The sequence below is a fragment of the Pongo abelii genome, chromosome 5 (genome assembly GCF_028885655.2).
Source record: "Pongo abelii isolate AG06213 chromosome 5, NHGRI_mPonAbe1-v2.0_pri, whole genome shotgun sequence".
In the NCBI taxonomy this organism is placed as follows: Eukaryota; Metazoa; Chordata; class Mammalia; order Primates; family Hominidae; genus Pongo; species Pongo abelii.
Window position 1 is genome coordinate 30,597,352 of NC_071990.2, and position 20,757 is coordinate 30,618,108.

General features: G+C 48.3%; 2 protein-coding genes across 3 annotated transcripts; one reads left to right on the forward strand and one right to left on the reverse strand.

Annotated features, from left to right (window-relative positions):
- Positions 1-2,035: 2,035 nt before the first annotated feature.
- GNL1 (G protein nucleolar 1 (putative)) lies at positions 2,036-13,010 on the reverse strand. The gene is given in 12 exon segments (NM_001132355.1): positions 2,036-3,057; positions 3,445-3,585; positions 3,861-4,023; positions 4,101-4,279; positions 9,244-9,438; positions 9,861-9,956; positions 10,126-10,333; positions 11,343-11,414; positions 11,532-11,683; positions 11,828-11,964; positions 12,333-12,498; positions 12,914-13,010. Coding segments are annotated over 12 exon segments (1,824 nt in total). The 5' UTR covers positions 12,987-13,010; the 3' UTR covers positions 2,036-2,815.
- Positions 13,011-14,061: 1,051 nt separating this feature from the next.
- PRR3 (proline rich 3) lies at positions 14,062-20,534 on the forward strand. Of its 2 annotated transcripts, XM_054558632.2 has the most exons (4): positions 14,062-14,248; positions 14,952-15,014; positions 18,649-18,939; positions 19,204-20,534. In XM_054558632.2, exons 1-4 carry the CDS (start codon positions 14,143-14,145, stop codon positions 19,308-19,310), a joined length of 567 nt encoding a protein of 188 aa, XP_054414607.1. In that variant the 5' UTR covers positions 14,062-14,142; the 3' UTR covers positions 19,311-20,534. The 2 variants fall into 2 exon arrangements, with proteins under 2 accessions (XP_054414607.1, XP_002816679.1); XM_002816633.5 differs by lacking the exon at positions 14,952-15,014.
- The last annotated feature ends 223 nt before the right edge of the window (positions 20,535-20,757 follow it).

A 20,757-nucleotide genomic window follows, 5' to 3' on the forward strand; every position in this document is an offset into this window, starting at 1 on the left:
CATGTCCCTCCTATATGGAGCCACCACTGCCCCACAGGATCCTGTACCACCCTTCTCCCAGAACTTATCACACTTTTTTTTGTAATTGTGTTTCCATTCTCCAATAAATTGTGAGCTCCACAAAGAACCATTTCTATCTCGCTTACCACTTGGAAGTGACTGGCAGATAGTAATTGCTCTACAAATGTTCTGAGTGAATGAATCCTTGGAATAATTATAGTACTAACCACCTTATTTAGTTAAGACAGTTCAATAGATACATGTAAAATAATGCTTTTATAGTTTACATACCACTATAGAGCTATTGTATTATATTATTATTATTCTATTCCTACCCTCTATTGCTTGAGAGTAGGATATTGCCTTATTCAATTTTGGTTATTGTCCCAGAACTCAGGGACATACGTCTGGCATATATTGTTTTTAACCAATTTTTGTTGACTGTATCAATGATTATAAGAAGTGAACAAAGGGCCAGATAATTGAACTATCCTGGACCACACACCACTACCCTGTTCCAGAACCAGGACTAGAATCCCATCTGGAAAAAGGGAAGCTTGAAAGTTGACATCTAAATGAAATTCCGGCATGGATGAGAGAAGCCCTGATTTCTCTCCATCAAGAGACTAGCCAGCTATGGAAGCCACCAGAGCCCCAGACCTCCATGGTTAAGTATTCACATAGTAGACATGACCCAGACAAGAGGGTGCGAGGACATGACCCAAACAAGAGAGTGCGTATTTCAGCGTGGAGGGGAAACTGGGCCCTTGGTTTCCTGTGTCTTTGTAGTCAGTTCTAACCTCAGCCTCAGGCACTGGTTGGGGCCCTATTCATCCTCATCTGCAGGTCCCTCAGTTCTTTTCCTGTTGCTATTACCCTATAGAGTCAGCAAGTCATGGAAGAGGTTTTACAGTCTAACCCTGTGGGGGTGTCAGGAGTTGCCTTCTGCCAGGTCTTCAGCATAAAAATCCCCCCTCCTCAGCTCCCAGTCAACTCTTCATCCCCACCCTTAGACTCTCCCAAATGCCCTTGATGAAACCCTTGAGGTGGAAAAAGATAAAGACAAGCAAAGATAAACAGCACAAGAAGCAGAGGTACAAACAGAATTCTGATTTTTCTCCTTTCTCTCCACATTTTGAGGAAATGAATCCAATGTCCTCACCCCACCTCCTGCAGCGGAGAAGTCCCCTGAGCATCTCTGAACATTATGAACCCTCAAAGTAAGCTAAACTTGGGCCCCTTTTCCTTTTCTATCAGTGAGGCCAAAGAGCCCCAGATGGGAGACAGGTGGATTTTTCTCTCAGTGGGGACCTTTTCTCTTGTCTAGCACATTTTGGGAAACCTTCAAGTACATTCTCATGCTGGTAGTATTTAAACTTTGCACTGGAGTGAATTCCAGGGGTTATGTCCACACTGAGACCAATGGAGATGAACCTAAAGGAATATGTGACCAAACACCTTAGCCTCTTTAAATATACTTTCCTTTGCTCCTTGGTTAACAGCATCTGTCTGTTCACATTAAAGAAACTGCCCAGTGACTCAGATCCTGAAAGGATCTGCTTTAGAGCAAAAAGGAGTCTGGTACTTCTCACTCCTCCATCTAGTGGGCAACCTGTCCAACTACACTTTTTGCTATCATCCAATACAGACAACACTGGCAGTCAATAAAAAAGCTCATTCTCCCATTTCTAAAAGAATTAAATCTAGGAGTCTAGCTGCCGGCTTAACAAAGGGATATACAGCAAAGCCTAAGGTGTCCTGACTCACGAGAGTTCTGATCTCTGCTCAAATGCTGAGGTGAAACCCTAAAATGGTTCTGGCCACCTGCTAGGTTCTAGCTCAAACCCTGCACTGGATCATCTTTGTTCCACCCCCAAACCAGAGTAAATGGAATTCAGGAGGCTGGTTCTGTGCCTGCCCCTATGTACCTCAAATACTCGTAGCTGCCAGGCTTTTAAATAATGAAACTTAACACTGTACTTAAAGGGCTGTTCTGCTCAAATCATAAATGTGCACACCAGTTGTTCACCAGTAATTAAAACTACTCGTACACATTTAATCAACATTTTCACAAGCGTTTTGCCTTAACTAAAAATGTGTATCAACATGAAGTCCTAGAATTATACTGCATGAGCCCCCAGGATTTGGAGAACATCATTCACCCTTCTTAATCCAAAAACTTGGGTGCCTGAAGGTGGGGTTTTGATCATGGCCAGGCTTCAAATTTAGGTCAGGCTCTGGTGGTACATCCCTATATGCTTGGTGCTCAGCACAGGTCAAGACACACAATAGACCCTCAATAAATATTTGCTGAATTTGAACAATTCCTGTAAAAATCTCATTAAGAGACATCAGCTTGGTACACTTCCTCTCTCACTGTTCCTTCTCCCAGAAGCTCCTGGAATGAGCAGGTCTGGCAGCAGGGGGCGCACAGGGCTGCTGCTCAAATCGGAGAATGGCACAAACTCCAAAAGGGAGCCGGATTTAGACCTCCCCTCCCCATGTAGATAATGGGATTCCTAAGGTGCAGAGTGGGAGAATGGGTAGAGGAAGCAGCTTTCAGAGACTGAGAACCTACTAAACAAACTCCTAAGAGAACTTTCCCTTGCAAAGAGAATGCATGAAAAAAGGGAGAAGAGGAGAGAAGCCTCCCACAGCTGTAAGCCTGGAACAGCTGCTCTCACCTCAGTTCATCTGGGGAAGGGGCTACAAAGCAAACAATCTTTATTCACAATTGGGGTGGCAGAGGGGAGATACCCCCAGGTCAGTCCAAAAGCAAAGATACTGGGAGGGAAGATGGTGCTGGGCGAGGAACTCAGCACTCATCCTCACCCAGCAGGGCATAAGGGTTTCGGCCAGCCAGGCTGGACCCTGGAGCCGAGGTTGGGGTGTCCTCATCCCCTTCTCCCTCCTCATCCGCATCCCGGTCCTCCTCTCCCTCCTCCTCACAGGAGCTGCTCAGCTCTTCCTCTTCCTCCTCCTCCTCGTCACCTGCTGGCCCCACCCTGCCCTGCAAAACCACCAGCTCCGTGGTCTCTGGATGGGACTCCCAGGTGCCTGGGGAACCAAAACAAGAAAAAAATGGAGGAGAGTTTTGAGCAAGGAACTAAAGCCAGGGAAAGATGGGGAAGAGGCAAAGACTAGGAATAACAATAATCTTTATAGCTGTTGGCATTCATTAATTCATCCATTCATTCAACTTCCTATGTGCAGATTGCTGAACAGAAGCTTTGTGCACATCAACTTCAATCTTTACAATCACTATGCTAAGGGTCAATTATTACCCTCAGTTTGCAGATCAGGAAAATGTCACAGATGTTAAGTAACAGAGCTAGCCAAGAGGTACAGAATCCAGGTTTGACCCTCTCTCTCTCTAGCCACAAAGCCCACACCCTTTTACCTACACCATAGCAGAGGGCTGGGGAAGAATATCTGGGCTCTGACCTTTCTGTTCACTGTAGCCTGGGGGATGAAAACACAGGCTGAGGCGGCCGTCCACTGCCAGCCGCAAGAGACTGTTGGCTGCTCTGTACACATCATTCCGAGCCGCCTTGGCTGTCTTGTAACCACGTTTCTCTGCCCAGGCTGGAGAGAGAAAAGAATAATGGAAAGGGAAGGCATTAACCAGGTACCAGTTATACTCCCACTCCCATAACACAGTCCTTCCAGTTTTTCCCAAAACATTCCAGGCCAGAGATCTTACTGGCTATGCAACAAAAATCTAGGGGTGAGTGGACAGCAGCTTCATCAATGGTAGAATCTCTGAGGAGAGGAAAGGAGACAGGGAAGGGTAAAAGGCGAGGCAGGTAAGGAAGAGCAGCTGAAACCAGGTGGGGCGAAGCCAGGCACATGGAACTCACCTTCACAGATGTCCCAGGCACACCAGGGGTGTTCCGCTGAGGGGTCCTCGGCCTCCGGGTGGCGCAGGTGGAGCAGGGCCTGCACGGGAATTCGGGAGGCCAGGTAGCCCACAGCAGTGTAGGGCTCCTGGATCTGGGCAATAGGGTAGATCCCTGCCAGAACCTGAGGGAAATGAGCACTCAGTACCTTCCTCAATGTCCCACCTTCTCTGTTTCCCTTACCCACCCTCCCTGTCATACCTGCAACTGCCTAGGCAGAAGAGATGGGAAGATGAGGCCTGGGCAGTCACAGAGCTTCACAGAGGGGGTAAGAAAGTAGGTCTGAAAGTATCGGGTATGGCCCGGGGTTCTGGAGACACTCACGACTTTCCGCCCCACCAGCCCATTGATCAGTGAGGACTTTCCCACATTAGGGAAACCTGAGGAAGGCAAGGAAAATTAATGTTTAACAGGTTTTTACTCTGTGATGGGACTTGGTGCTATACCTATAGGTAAAAAGGGGAACTAAGGCTCAGAAATTAAGGAAATATTATTGCAGAATACAAATCACGCTCTGGGCTGCCAGGGTTAAATCCTGGCCCTTCCACTTACCAGCTCTGTGATGTCAGGGCAACTAACTTTCTGAGCCTCTGTTTCTTCATTTTACAGTGTGGACACCTCCCTTCCTCAGGGTGGTCAGGATTAAATGAGATAATCAATACAACTTGTGTGGGTCAGTGCCTGCAGTACAGTAAGTACCCAGTATCAGTGTTCCACATCTCATAATTACTATGACTTGGCCCAGCACAGTGGCTCACGCTTGTAATCCCAGCACTTTGGGAGGCCAAGGCAGGTGGATCACCTGAGGTCAGGACTTCAAGACCAGCCTGGCCAACACGGTGAAACCCCATCTCTACTAAAAATACAAAAATTAGCTGGGCGTGGTGATGGGCGCCTGTAATTGCGGCTACTTGGGAGGCTGAGGCAGGAGAACCACTTGAACCCAGGAGGCGGAGGTTGCAGTGAGCCGAGATCATGCCATTGCACTCCAGCCTGGGCAATAAGAGGAAAACTCCATCTCAAAAAAAAAATAATAATTACGATGACTTGTCCAAGGAGAAAACTGGAAGCCTTGGGGCTCACTGCCACTCTGCTCACTCACCACTACCAGTTTTTGTGTTTCTGGCTGACTTCAGTGCCTTCATCTCCCTTCCACAGAGCATCTCCTTTACCCCACCTCAGCTGCCCACTCCTGTGGTAATACCTGCATCTTGTCACTTCACAGCTCCAAAGCCTCAATTCCAAGCACCCCTCTCTGCCCTGACAACTCATCTTTCCAGCTCTCTTACTCTGGTTACTCCATTCCAGTAAGTCTTTGACCCCTGACCTTAACACAGTAACACTATGCAATACCCAACTCGTGTCCTCAATTTCCTTCTTACTTGACTCAGATTTCATGATCCAGCTCCTCAGCCAGGCCCGTTCACAGACCTGGAACTCCCTGGTCCCACCTCTCCCCTCTATCTTACTCACCCGGCAAAATCCCAACCCTGTAAAATCCAGCTCTGCCCATTCAGCACTGCTCCTGGGCAGCTGACTGTGGCTAAGAAAAGATGTACCACTGTGCTCACTCTTTGCAACACATGTAAGTATCTAGGAGGAAGGGAGGGAAGGAGGGAGAAAAAAGTTCTCCTTTGACGACCACCACCAGACCTATTTCTCTGTCCACTTTGTAGGAAAACTCCTTAAAAGACTTATCTACTTTTTTCACCATTTCTTCCTGCTATCTTCTTTGTAACTGTAAACTACAACATACAAAAAAATGCACAGAACATACATGTGCAGCCTGATGAACCCCATACCACCCAATGTGTGAGAACATGTTCCATCTGTCCTTGTTTTTTTGTTTTTGTTTTTGAGACAGAGTCTCACTCCCTTACCCGGGCTGGAGTGCAGTGGTGCGATGTTGGCTCACTGCAACCTCATCCTCCCAGGTTCAAGTGATTCTCATGTCTCGACCTCCTGAGTAGCTGAGACCACAGGCGTTCGGCTCCACACCTGGCTAATTTTTTGTATTTTTAGTAGAGATAGGGTTTTGCCATGTTGGCCAGGCTGGTCTCAAACTCCTGACCTCAAGTAATGCGCCTGCCTCAGCCTCCCAAAGTGCTAGGATTACAGGCATGAGCCACCACACCCGGCCTCCACTCATCCTTCTTGATCATAATCCTCTCCCTCTATACATGCGAGCTTTATCCTTTTAAGGAAATCCACTCCTTACATTTCTCTTCAGTTTATGACCTGTGTATCTCTCAACAATGCAGCTTAATTTGCAGCTTTCAAACTTGATACAACTGAAATTGTGCAGTATGGATGCTATTGGGTCAGGCTCCTTTCACACAATGTTATGTGAAATTGTTGCACCTTCTCTCATGGGCCTACTCCAGTTTGGCTTTCTCCACCCCACTGAAACCACGGATGTTCACATTGCCAAGCCCGCTGAGCAGGTCTCTGTTCTCTCATTTGGCCTGTCAGCAACAGTTGATACAGCTGATCCCTCCTTTCCTCTTCAAACACCTTCTTCATTTGACTTCTGGGACACTCCCTTGGTTTTCCTCCTTCTCACTGTCCTTTGCCCAACTAAATGCTGGTTTGTCCTAAGGCTCAGTCCTTGACCTCCTCTTCTCCACCTATTTCCTTTCTCTCCTACATCTCATCCAATTCCATGGCTTTTTTTTTTTTTTTTCTTTTTTTGATGAAGTCTTGCTCTGTCGCCCAGGCTGGAGTGCAGTGGCATGATCTTGGCTCACTGTAACCTCCGCCTCCAGGATTCAAGCAATTCTCCTGCCTCATCCTCCTGAGTAGCTGGGACTACAGGCATGCACCACCACACACGGCTAATTTTCTGTATTTTTTGGTAGAGACAGGGTTTCACCATGTTGGCCAGGCTGGTCTCGAACTCCTGGCCTCAAGTGATCCACCTGCCTCAGCCTCCCAAAGGGCTGGGATTATAGGCGTGAGCCACTGTACCCAGCCTAATCCTGTGGCTTTAAATACCACTTATATCCATCAATGGCTCCCCGAATTTAAATCTTTCCTAAATTCAAATTTCCGTCCTTTTCTCTCCCCTAAGCTGCTGACTACTTGCCCACTGCCTATGCAACATCTCCACTAGGGATATTTAAAAAGAATCTGAAATTTCATTTCTGATTCCCCTCTCCTCCCCAAAGCCTTCAAATCTGCTTCTCCCCCAGTCTTCCCATCTCAGTATTTCCAGTTGCTCAAGACAAAAACCTGGAAGTCCTTCTTTATCCTCACTTTCCTTCATGTGCCAACTCCAAGCCATCAGCGATCTCATTTTCTCTACCTTCAAAATATATCATCCTTCCGGCCCTGTCTCACCACCTCCAGCTCCAGCATCCTACTCTAAGCAACTCTTATTTCTCTCCTAGATTACTGAAATAGCCTCGACTGCTCTCTCTGCTCCCTTTCTTGCCCACCCCCCATCATTTATTCTCTACTCAGGAGGTAAACTTATAAGAAACAAAATCAGATCCTATCATTCTCCTGTTCAAAACCTACCCTTGGCTTCTCATGAGACTTGGAATAAAATCCAAAATGACTGTCACAGCCTCAGGGCTCTACATGATATGGGCCCTGGCGATCTTGCTGACCTCATCCCCAGTACTCTGATCTGGCTCCCATACTCCAATCCCCCGGGCACTCTTGCTGGTCCTAGAATCTCCAAGCCCGTTCCCTCCTCAAGACCCTTTCCCCACAGTTCTGAATGGCTCACTTCATCTCATCATCCAGTTCTCTCCTCAGGGAGGTTTTCCCTGAGCACCTCTCCTCTCAGTCACTCTCTATCCCCTTTCATTGCTTTATTGCCTTCACTGCCCCTACATGATTTCGGATCACAAAATCTATTTACTCACAAGAAAATAAGCTCCATGAATGTACAGACCTTTTTGCCATTTCCACAGCAGTATGTCCCATCCCTAGAATATCTGGCACCTGGTTAAGTGTTCAGTACATATTTGTTGAATGGGTAAATGAATGAGAGCTGGAGGGAAATCCAAACTCAGGGGTGCCTGTGCCACAGCACTCTCCCTCTCACACCACCTGGAATAGAGACCAGCTAGAGCAGAGGCTGCTAAGAGAGGGAACAGAGGCTGCTAAGAGAGGGAACAGAGGCTCCTTGTGACAGGGAGCCTAGGATCAGAAGTCAGGGAAGGGACAGCCGGGTGAAATGACTGGAAAGAGGAGCAATCACTCAGCAGTAAGGCAGGTTCTTCCAAAGACAAAAAGGACACTGAGAGATAAGTCAGGGCACTTCCAAGGAGCCCAACTACCCACTCCACACTCCCCAATTCATTCTGGGTTGGGCCCTTTTTGGTTCCAATATCACCTCAGATACCACAACTTGTCCAAAGTCTCTTCTTACCTCTCCCACCCTAAATGAAGACGGGCCCTGGGTCCTAATCATACATTCCTTTTTTCCTCCACTGTGAGCTGAGACAAAGCCCTTAAGAGGAGATTCTCCTTGGCAACAAACTTAAAGGGTTAAAACCTAGAAGGATACTAATACTTGCTGAGCTCCTACTATGATTTGATGATCACTGTACTACAGACTAATTACTACAATTCAAATGGTTTATATAAACCACTTAAAACAGTGCCTGTTACATAGTAAGCACCATGTAAATACTGAGTTTTAACAATAATAATTGTTATTGTTGTTATCACTATTTATCAGGCATTCTTACGCTCTCTCAACACTATTCCCATCATTCCTCACATCCATTATCCATTCTTTTTTTTAAAGACAGGGTCTCACTCTGTCAGCCAGGCTGGAGTGCAGTGGCACAATCATAGCTCACTGCAGCCTTGAACTCTTGGGCTCAAGTGATCCTCCTGCCTCAGCCTCTGAAGTAGCAGAGACTACAGGCACACACTACCACACTTGGCTAGTTTTCTTTATCTTTTGTAAAGATGGGGTTTCACTATGTTGCCCAGACTGGTCTTGAGCTCCTGGTCTCAAGCAATCCTCCCACCTCAGCCTCCCAAAGCACTGGGACTGTAGGCATGAGCCCTCACACATGGCCCTCATCCATTCTTTTAATCAGGTATCAATGTCCTTATTTTTAAAATCAAAGTAACTAAGACTCAGAGTAGCAAAATCACTTACTCAAGACCTCACAGCTGAGAAGAGGTGGAATTTAACTCAGGCTGTCATGATCTTTCCACTGCAGCAGATGCCTCTTCTGCCTTGCCCACCGCCACTGGCAGAGATCACCCCCTCAGACACCCTGGGGCCTAATGAGACCTGATCGCCCTCTCTTTTCTCCAAATATGAAAACTCTGTACCTCCTTGGAGGCCACCATGCACAAGCTGCCACTTCCTTACCCACACAGCCGATGGTCACCACCCCATCCTTGTAGCGCTCTCGGGTTGGGCCAGTTGGCTCCATTGCTGAATCAGTCTGCTGCTCCACCAGGACTGCTGGGCCATCCTCCTCTTCCTCCTCCTCCCCAGAGCCATTACCCCAGGTGGCCCCAGCCACATCCCGAGCAATCTTCTCCCGCCAGCTGCTCAAGTCCACTGCTCAAAGAAGGAGAAGATTAAAGAGGTTCTCCCCAGGGCTGCTGTGCATGATGGCACATATTGTGCCCTGCACAGATTATGTAACTGGCACCCTCTGGAGTTGTACAGTGCCAACCTGAACAAGAGCAGGTCAGAGAATCTCCCAAAAGTCACTTGACCCCACCCTCCCTGGAATCATGCATGTTTCTCTGAGCTTCTGAAAAGTATTGGGAAGGCTAAAGGCAGCAAGCCACTGAGGCTCCCGACTACCTGCTGCCTCTCATCCCACCAAGTCAGTCTGCTCCTCATTCTGTCCCTTCCCCTGGCCTCTTGCATATATCCACCATAGAGGGGTTGGCTTCAGGAAAGGTGAGCAAAATGATTCTGCATCTTTGGTCTCCCCCATGTCCTCCTACAGCCCTCCTCTAAGGGCCACATACCTTTCCCCACAGTGATGGCTTCGCAGGCTCTCAGCAACTGCTCTGGCCCCAGGGCCCGAGTCCATCCTCTCCCCCGCCTCCGACTCTTCTTCAAGACTGAGATCAGAGGGCACAAAAGGATTGGCACACGGGCTTAGGCCTCTCATCTCTCCCACCACCCTTAGGCCCAAGACCAGGTACCCCCTTGTCAATAAGCCTCTCTGTTCTCCCCTTTGTCCCCTGCCAACTCACCTCTCCAAGTTGCCCTCTCTCATTGCCCACTCACCACTGCTAGGGTCCTGTGGGGTGCGGGGATCCCGAGGAAAAGAGGTGAAAAGAACGACGTGGAGCTGGGGATAGTGTTGATGGAAATAATGCTTCCAGGCAACCACAAGAGCTGGCGGGGCCAGATCCACCTTGTTCAAAACCAGCACCAGGGCCAGCCCAAGTTCTCCAGTCACATACTCATAAAGTGCTGGCGGGAAATTCACAACCTAGGACAGGGTTGATAAGACGATGGAGCAGTGAAAGGTCAACCCAGAGTTCTCTGCCTCCAGCTCCCCACTCAGCAGGTATAGCTCAGAGACAAGGCCCTGGTGGTAGCAGACTCTGGGCTAAAAACTAAACCAGACAAACTGAAAAACGAAGACAAAACAGGGGTTAGTAATACTTCTGAGTCTCAGAGGGCTTCCTATAGGTCATAATTAGAGATGGAAATGAACCCAAAACAAGACAAGGAAACAGCATCACTCAGCACACTGAGGTAAAGGCTGGGATCGGAAACAGGGATGGGGGTTAGGGTAGAAATTAGTCGTTTTTGTGGGTGCACAACTATATAAGTGTGTACACATGCATATATGCATGCATGCAAGTACGTGCACATGTGTGCATGTTTGTGTTAATGTGACTGTGAACATGTGTGCAAACATGCCTGTGTATATTGATGTGCACATGATGTAAATGTGAGTATGTGTGTGTATATATTATTAAGGACCTCCAACCTAGATGGTCCTCACAGACCTCCCTTTCTCCCACTGGAGGATAAGAGTGAAGTTGCAGAGCTAGGATTCACACAGGGCAGTCCAGCAGCAGTCTACAGCCTTAACTACTACTCTAGCATTCCAGGTGTGTTCTGTAGCAATTGATGTGGCAGTGCTAGAGAAATGAGATAAGGAAGAAAGGGCATCTTTGGGCTGGGCAGGAGGAAGCCCCCAACTGCATTCATAGAATCCCTGGAGCTCCACACTTGGATTTTCTATTGGTCTGTGATGGGCTAAAGGACAGGACATGGCTGTTTTGAAGAGGAGAGTGAGCTGGCCAAGGGAGGAATGACAGGCTATAAGAGAATAAAAACTTAGTTCCTAACTGCAGACATCAGCACTAGGTAGAGATTAGAAAGACAGGAAGATAGATACCTCTCTGTCTCCCAACTCTTGCCTCTGACCTTTGCCCCTGAAAAACCTTTCTCCCTCCTCCTTGCCCGCCCTTATCCCTAGTACTCACTGGATGTCGGATATCAGTGATAAGCAGGACGATGTCAGACATCTCTAACACCCGCCACAGCTGCCTCCATGTCTAAAAAGACAGGATCAGGAAGAGAAACTGAAAACAGAGTCCCTCTCCAGCCTGATCCCAAACCAATTTGACCATAGGTCACTATGCCCCACTTCTGTCCCTAGAGTACACTGTCACCTCCAGATTGTGCTCAAAGTAGCTGAGTTTCTCAGAGGAGTAAGCCCCATGAATCTTCCCAAGATACTCTTGGAAGCTCCGTTCCTCTTGGCTCATTAGTTGCTCCTTGGACATCTCATAGCTCCAAGGAGGACGTCGAGGAAAGTCCAGAACTGGGAATTCAGGAAAAAGTCCAAGTGTGAGGAAATCTTCAGGATTCAAGAGTACATCCCAGACCCACCCCTCCTTCCTCACAGTCGGCTCTTACCTTTCCAAACTCCTTCCCCAGCCCAATGCCTGTCTTTGCTCTCACTCACCTGAGCCAGGCTGATAGACCTCCCGGATGTCCAGCTCCAACACCTCAGCACTGACCGGCTGTAGAACTTGCTCCCGGGCTGCTCTCTTTCTCCTCTCTACCTCCTCCCTGCTGTCTCTCTCAAAATGCAGTCGGTATCTAAGGGAACAGGGACCGAGACATCCAGCGCAATCCTGTGGCCACAAACTCCTATTTTCTCCCCTCTTGTACAATCAACTTCGCAAAGCATTCTCTCCAGAGTCGTTCAAGTCTCCTCTCTCAAGTCAGACTTCCATTCCCCCAAGTCCTTCTTTCAGGCAATATTCAGCCTTCTCCTTCTAAAAGCCCAACTCTCTCCAGCCCCTCTGGAAAGGAAGATTGTGGCCCGCTGTGGGGAGCCGAGTGGCAAGCGGAGAACTGTGGCATCCCAGGCCTACCGTCTTCACCAGTAGCAGCCCGCTTTCCCCCACAGCTCTGACTTCCGGGTAGGCGGGAAAGCCGGGACCAGCGCCCCCTCCCACCCTCACCGATTTGGGTCGTAGCCTCGTGGACCCAGCCCCTGAGAAGGCTGCTGGTTAAGCCTGCGGATATGATGGGTCACAGACTCCCCGTCCGAGGTGTCGGTCTGTTCCTCTCGCCGCTCCCGGCTCCCGCTGCGGCTGTTGGAACTGGAGCGCAGCCCATCTTGAAGCCCTGCGGGGAGGGGCCGGTGACGCCAGTGCTGGCCAGCTCTCAGGGGCCATAAGACCCTCTCCCTCATCGGCCTGACTCCCTTTCATCCCACTCAACTTCTTCCGACGCTCAGTCCTCCCAGACACCCTATTCGGGACCCTCCCGGATGTGCGTGGGGGGAGTCACTCCTCCAGGGAGCAGTGGGGACGGCGCCCCGTGCTAGCTGGAGGGATTCCCCTCCCCCAACTCTCCATCCTTCCCCACCCCTTCCAGATGTAGGGGGGGTGGGGTGGGGGATCCCCTCCGCGATAGGCCGCGAGGGTTGACGCGGTCCCACGACCCCCTCCCACGATCCCCAGAGGTGCAGCGGGCACACCCCTCCTTCCAGATGTGCGGAAGCCCGAGCCCCGCCCCCTCCTCCCGCTCCCGCACTGACCTCTCTTCCGCTCCCGTTTGTCCTGCAACTGCTTCTTCTTCTGCTTCACGCTGAAGGGCTTCTTCCTCGGCATGGCCCGGACCAGTCACCTGGCCCGCCCTCCGCCGAGCTCCAGCCGCCTCAACTGACTGCCCCCCGGGGCAGCCCCCGCCGCAGGGGCCCGGGACCCTAGAGGAGGCGGGGCTAGCAAGTGACGTCAGCGGGCGGGCCCGACAGAATTGCCGCCGCGGCGGCGATGGAAGGCGGACGGGGGAGATATAGTCACTTCCCTCCAGGAGCGAGGCGGGAGGATGATGCGGGGTGGGCTACTGGCACGTGAGAGCCAGTGGCACCGAGAGGGCGCCCCGGCGGCGAGGAAGGAGGCGCGCGTGGGAGGACCAGGCTAACTCCGTCACGGACGCTACCAACTCGCGTTCGGAGGAGGGGGGGCGCGTGTCATCACTACCTTGCGCTCCCGGGAGAAGCTACCACTCACCTGGAGGGGGCGGCGGAGCGGAGGGCGAGGCCTACTACCTAGGGGAGAGGGGGCGTGGACACGCTGAGGCTATACTACCAAGCCCCGGGCTTGACCTTAGTGGAAAGCCGAGACTATGCGTCCCGGGAATGAAGCCCCGTTGCTGGACTACACCGGGGGCACGGTCAGAGGTCTTTAGGGGAGGGCGGCGGTCTGAGAGTCCTGGGTGCCGACCTGTTGGGACCCAAATTCCTTGTGGGAACGATGATAAGGAGCAGGTTTACAGATCATAAGTGCAAAAGCGGGCGAGAAGGGAAACCCAGGCGGGACTAGGACTTTTGGGGGGAGGTCAAAGGGCACGAAGTTGTGCCTGCAGCTGTTACCATAGTAACCGAGGACCGGATGTGGCGATCTAACGGTGCGACAGTCCTCTTCTCAGGCCCTCTGGCCCGAGAGCCTGTTGACTCTGTGACACACGCTGAGGAGCTGGTTGTGGTGTTTTCCAGCGAGGGAAGAAGAGAGTAATTTTTTCAAAGCATTTATAGAAACGCAGCAAAGGGAAGGTGTGAGATTGCCGCCATGCCTGGCAGAGACGGAGGGAGGCAGTTTACTCCGGAATGCGGCCGCCGCAGATGTTCTCCGCAACCTTCCGGAAGTGGAATGGCGGGAGCCTCAGCATTGCTGCCCACCGACCCCCCGGAAGCGGAAACAGGATCCCCGCGTGCCCCTTCCTCACTACCCTCCAAATCCTGCTGCAGCCATTGCCGCAGACACGATGCCGAAACGAAAGAAGCAGAATCAGCACCAGCCACCGACACAGCAGCAGCCCCCACTGCCCGAGCGGGAAGAGACTGGAGATGAGGAGGATGGGAGTCCCATCGGTGAGGGGTCTGGGAGGGATGTGCACATGCCTGTCAAGCCCGTCCGGGCGAGGGGCTAGGGGCTAATAAGGTGCGAAGGAGGGGGCTGTAACGGAAGGAGGAAGGGCGCACGCGCTGGGGAGGGATGGAAGCGGGGCTGTCCCAAATGGAGCCTTGAACCAGGAGTTCTTTTGCTGGAATCATCAACCTCAATACGGCCCCAAACCTTTCTGGAGAAGACGGGGGTGGAGAGAATAAAGAGCTCTTTTGCGCAGCCGCAGAACAGTAGGGGAAAGGGGCAGTAGAGATGTTGCAGATTGCGATGACTGGGATGACAGTTTGTATCCAGACTTTGACTGAAAAGCTACAGGTGCAGCTTTCTCTAAACTAGTCCTCTGGCCAGCAGTTAAGGTGAGGGATTGGTTTATGTCTGGAGACACTTAGGTTGTTTTGGATAGCGACGGTACGGTGAAGAAAAGAAAAAGTTGTCAGTATTTTTTCCTGCATTATCCCCTTTGATTGAATATCTACTTTTTGCAAACCCTGAAACAGCTTTGCAGAAAAAAAGGGCAGATAGATGGGGTGAGAACTCCTAAGACTGCTGAAAATATACCTGACTTTACTGGTTGAATTAAGAAATAAGTAATACAAGAAAAACACCTAAGAACAGAATCATCAGTCCTTTAATCCATTCTGATGACCATATTTTCATGTCTGCTCTTAGGACCACCCAGCCTTCTGGGCCCTCCCCCCATGGCCAATGGAAAACCTGGCGACCCTAAGTCAGGTGAGGAGGAAGGGGCCCTGATCCTTGTATTAGGTCGTAGAGAAGACAGCAAGGGAGGGGATAAAACCCAGGAAGGACTTAAAAATCAAAAGATCAGGGATTCCATCCCTAAATGAATGGAGAGAAGTTGTATATTTGCTGATTTAAAAACTCAATGTTGTAAAAATGTCACTTCTTCCCAAATTGATAAATAGATTTCATGCATTCCAAGTCAGAACACCCATAATGTTTTTGTGGAAATAAACATTATTATAGGGAAATGCAAAATATCAAGGTGAGAGACTGTCAAGACAATCTTGCAGTGAGAGGGCTTACTATGAATATCGAGATTTGTAAGCTGGGCATGGTGGCACACGCCTGTAGTCCCAGTTACTCAGGAGGCTGAGGTGCGAGGATCCTTTGAGCCCAGGAGTTTTTGAGGCCACCCTGGGCAACATAGTGAGATCCCGTCTCTAAATACAAGAAGAAGAAAAAAAGACTTACTATAAAGCTACAATAGTTACAACGATGCAGTTTGGACACAATGATAGACATAAGTCAACAGGACTTATGTCCCGAAGAGTCCAATAACAGGCCCATACATGTGTGGACACTTCATTTATGATGAAGATGGAATTGAAAAGTTGGTCTTTTCAATAAATGATATTGGATCAATTGGATATTCATGTGAAAAAAATGGAATTTCACCTTGCACTCATAATCATATACAAAGATCTATTTCAAATGGACTGTAGATCTAAGTATAAAAGGTAAGAGAATAATTATTCTAGAAAGTAAATGTATTTTCTAAGAGTAGCTAAGAGTTCTTAAACCGACAAGAAATGCACGTATAGACACTAACCATAAAGGAAAGATTGATAAATTGAAATCCGTTAGAAAATATAAATTTGCGGCTAGGTACGGTGGCTCACGCCTGTAATCCCAGCACTTTGGGAGGCCAAGGCGGGCGAATCACGAGGTCAGCAGTTCAAGACCAGCCTGACCAACATGGTGAAACCCCTGTCTCTACTAAAAATACAAAAATTAGCCGGGCATGGTGGTGTGTGCCTGTAATCCCAGCTACTCAGGAGGCTGAGACAGGAGAATCGCTTGAACCTGGAAGGCGGATGTTGCAGTGAGCTGAGATTGCACCACTGCACTCCAGCCTGGGCGACAGAGTGAGACTCTGTCTCAAAAAAAAGAAAAAACAAAATACAAACTTGCCAAATAATACCATTAAGAAATTAACAGGAAGCCATACAATAGAAGATATTTGCAATAAATATAACCAATAAAGATCCTGTATCTATAATATATAAAGAACTCTTCCAGACAAGCCATTTGAAAAATTGACAAAAACACAGGACACCTTATTAAAATGGAGATCTAAATGAACTAAAGGTCTAAATGAACAAGTACTCAATATCGTTAATCGTCAAGTAAATGCAAGATAAAAATATACCACTTTGAAATTAGAACTCTTGTGTACTGCTGCTGGGATTATAAAATGGTGAAACTACTATAGAAAACAATATGAAGAGGTTCCTCTTAATTAAAAATAGAACTACCAGATGACAAAAAAATTAAAAATAGAATTACCCCAGAACTCCTGCTTCCAGGTATATATAAAAAAAAATGGAAAGCAGGGTCTTGAGATATTTGCAGACTCATGTTCATAGCAGCAGTATTCACAATAACAAAGAGGTGGAAGCAACCCATGTGTCCACTGATGGAAGGATAAACAAAATGTGGCATGTACATACAATGAAATATTATTCAGCCTTATGAAGGAAGAAAATGCTGTCACATACTACAACATGGATGAACTTTGAGGACTTTATGTTAAGTAAAGACATAGTGTATCATTCCACTTATCTGAGGTGTCTAAAGTCAAATTCAGGGGCCGGGCGTGGTGCTTCACGCCTGTAATCCCAGCACTTTGGGAGGCCGAGGCAGGCGGATCACTTGAGGTCAGGAGTGCGAGAACAGCCTGGCCAACATGGCAAAACTCTGTCTCTACTAAAAATAGAAAAATTAGCTGGGCATGGTGGTGCACACCTGTAATCCCAGCTACTCAGGTAGCTGAGGCATGAGAATTGCTTGAACCTGGGAGGCAGAGGTTGCAGTGAGTCGAGATCACGCCACTGCACTCCAGCCTGGATGACAGCAAGATTGTCAAAACAAAAAATAAAAATAAAGTCAAATTCAAAGAAACAGTAGAATGATGGTTACCAGAGGCTGGGGGAAGGAAGCTGGAGGAAGGGGAGTTTTGTTTAATGGGTACAGAGTTTCAGTTTTGCAAAATAAAAAACTTTTGGAGGTCGGGCATGGTAGCTCGTGCCTGTAATCCCAGCACTTTGGGAGGCCAAGGATGGCGGATCATGAGATCAGGAATTCAAAACCAGCCTGGCCAATATGGTGAAACTCCGTCTCTACTAAAAATACAAAAATTAGCCAGGCGTGGTGGTGGGTGCCTGTAATCCCAGCTACTTGGGAGGCTGAGGCAGGAGAATCACTTGAACCCAGGAGGCAGAGGTTGCAGTGAGCCAAGATTGTGCCACTGCACTCCAGCCTGGGCGACAGAGCGAGACTCCATCTCAAAAAACAAACAAAAACTTGGAGATCTGTTTCACAACAATATGAATATATGTAACACTACTGAACTGTATGCTTAAAAATAGTTAAGATGGTAAATTTTATGTGTTTTTTACCACAATAAAAACAAAACAAAACAAGGCATGATGATTCATGCCTGTAATTCCAGCACTTTAGGAGACCAAGGTGGGAGGATCACTTGAGCCCAAGAGTTCAAGACCAGCCTGGGCAGTGTGGCAAGACCCAATCTCTCATTAAATAAATAATAGTAACCAAATAATAACCAAACAAAAAAATAACCACCACTTTTCACACTCACCATGGCAAAATTTAAAAACCTAACAATTCCAAGTGTTGTCAAGGCTATAGGACAACTGCTGGTGAGAGTGCAAATTGGTATAACCACTTTGAAAAAAAAGTTTGGCATTATGTATGAAACTTGAGCATAACATATACTTTATAACCCAGTAATACCTCTACTATGTATATACTCAACAGAAATGCATACATATGTGTAACAACATGTATAAAAATGTTTATAGTGGCATTTCTCGTTATAGCCCCAAACTGGATACCACCCACATGCCCATCATCAGTAGAATGGATAAATAAATTGTTGTGTATGCATGCAATGGGACTACACTGCAACGAAAATGAATGAACTACTGCTACAGGCAACCTGGATGAATCTCACAAACATGATGTTGAGCGAAAGGAGCCAGACATAAAAGAATGCAGACTGTATGATTCCATTTTTGTGAAGTTCAAACACAGGCAAAAACTAACCTATGGTGTCAGGATAGTGGTTACCTTTGGGGAGGAGGGTGGGTAATGGGAAAAGGGGCACAAGGGGAGGATCTTTTGAGGTGCTAATAAGGCTTTATCTCTTCACCTGGTGGTGGAAACTCGTGTGTCTACTTTGTGAGAATTGGGTTGTGCACTTAAAACTGGTGTGTATGTATGCTGTTCTTCAATAAAAAAAATTTTTTTAATCACGGCTTATCAGGATTCAGCTGCCCATTAGACACCTTTCTGTGTCTTTCTCTCTCTCTCTCTCCAGCTCTTCACAGAGGTCCTCCAGGATCAAGGGGACCACTGATTCCACCACTGCTGAGTCTCCCACCTCCTCCTTGGGGTAGAGGCCCAATTTGGAGAGGCCTTGGCCCCAGGTCTAGCCCATATGGTCGTGGTTGGTGGGGAGTCAATGCAGAACCTCCTTTTCCGGGGCCAGGCCATGGGGGTCCCACCAGGGGAAGCTTTCACAAAGAACAGAGAAACCCTCGAAGGCTCAAAAGCTGGTCTCTTATCAAGAATACCTGCCCGCCCAAGGATGACCCCCAGGTTATGGAAGGTGAGGTCCATTTTGTTATGCCCATTACTCCCAGAGTGACCTAATTTTCAGAAGATCATTCACGATCTTCTCTGGGCTTTCCTTTTTGCTTTTGAAGCAGAAGTAGACCTGAATGTTATTTCTCCCAGGAGAAAGACTACCATTCCAAAATACCTGGAAATGGTAGGGGGTAGAAAATCAGTTCTCCTTCTGTCTCTGCGTTTCATTGTATTTGTTTTCTTTGTTGCTCAAATTTTTAACTGTTCCATTTTCACTTGTTCACAGACAAATCCGACCGCCCTGTCTGCCGACATTTTGCCAAAAAGGGCCACTGTCGATATGAGGACCTCTGTGCCTTCTACCACCCAGGCGTCAATGGACCTCCTCTGTGAGACTGTGCCTTCCCATCCAGGCTGGAAGGAGTTGTCTGTGACCTAGCGGCCATTTATTTCTCTGTAGCCCTATGATGGCTACTGTGAGGCTCTTCTAACACCCTCAGTCAGTGACACACCCACCCCATCCACCACCTCCCCTGTGTGGGGTCCAGAGTTGTGTTGCATCACTGGTGCGCGGTATACGCGCTTTCTTCTGATCCAGCCTGTAGAGACTCGCCTTCGGGACCCATCTTTGCTTCCTTTCAGTTGCCTCCTGGATCTTCTTTCCCATCATCAAATGACTGCTGAACAGGAAACCTCTTTGGTGCTGTTTCTTGTGCATCTGTCCACCTGTTCCCCAGTATTGCCCTCAATTCCTGAGAGCCCTGGAGTGGTTTCCTACCATTCCCTTCTTTTAGCTGCTGTTTTAAGTCCTTTTTATGTGACATTCCCTACCCCCAATGTTGTCAGCTGCTTGTGAAACTCAGCCAGGTTGTCTAACCTGGGGTCAAGTTTGGGTGACTGGTGCAGAGTTACTTCCTAAAAGGCCACTCTCCCTGCCTTTGGATTTCATAGTTTCTCTGTCAGTAGCATGATCCCCACCACTATGGTCTATGATCACCGTGCTTTGTGAAACTGTGCATCCCCTTGTAGCCTTTCTCAGTGTCCGTGGCATTTTTGTGACTTTCCAGCACTAGAATAAGTTTTCCTGCCAAAATGAGTGAGGCGCTTGGTGCCCTCTGGACTTTCCCACTTCCCAACATGGGAGAATTGTGAACTTTCCATCAGACTGCCTCCCTGGCCCTCCCCATTCTTCTCCTGTTGGTTATTCTGGGTCTGACACAGGCCCATGACATGTCTTACAAAGCCTCCAATGGCTTTATCCTACCTAGATCCCTTCCAGCCCATTTTAATTAGACTGTGTCATCGTGAGGCCACCAGTCCATTCATTTGAATTCTGTGAATCTCCACCTTGCCTATCTTTGGGTGGAACCTGGACAGTACTGTCGCCCTCTTCCAACCCTCTTCCCCTACATCCCTGGCACTGGTTGTTTTCTGTGAAAACAGCAGTGAACAGGTTCAGTTTTGAACTGGCCCTGAGGAAATGGGTCAGGAGTTGTATTGGCAAGAGGGAGGGATGAGAGCTTTTGGAGAACTGAGAATGACGCTTTGTTTTGTTTTTTTCTTTTTAACTTTTTTTATATTAGTAATAAATGCAGTGGAAACCAGCATTTTATTTAATCCCTGTGTTCTAGTCATCTCTGGAGGTGCAGATAAAGCTGTTCTCACCTGGTGGAGTCAGCTCATTCTTTAGTTCATACACACTAGTGATGGGGAATGACAAAGCTTAAGGTTCTTCCAGCCTGAAGAAAAACAATGGAGGTTCCATTAGCCTGTAGGCATCAACCAGACCAAGCTGCCTTATGTTCAAGGGCAAAGTTTTGTAAGAAAAAGGAAAGGCCAG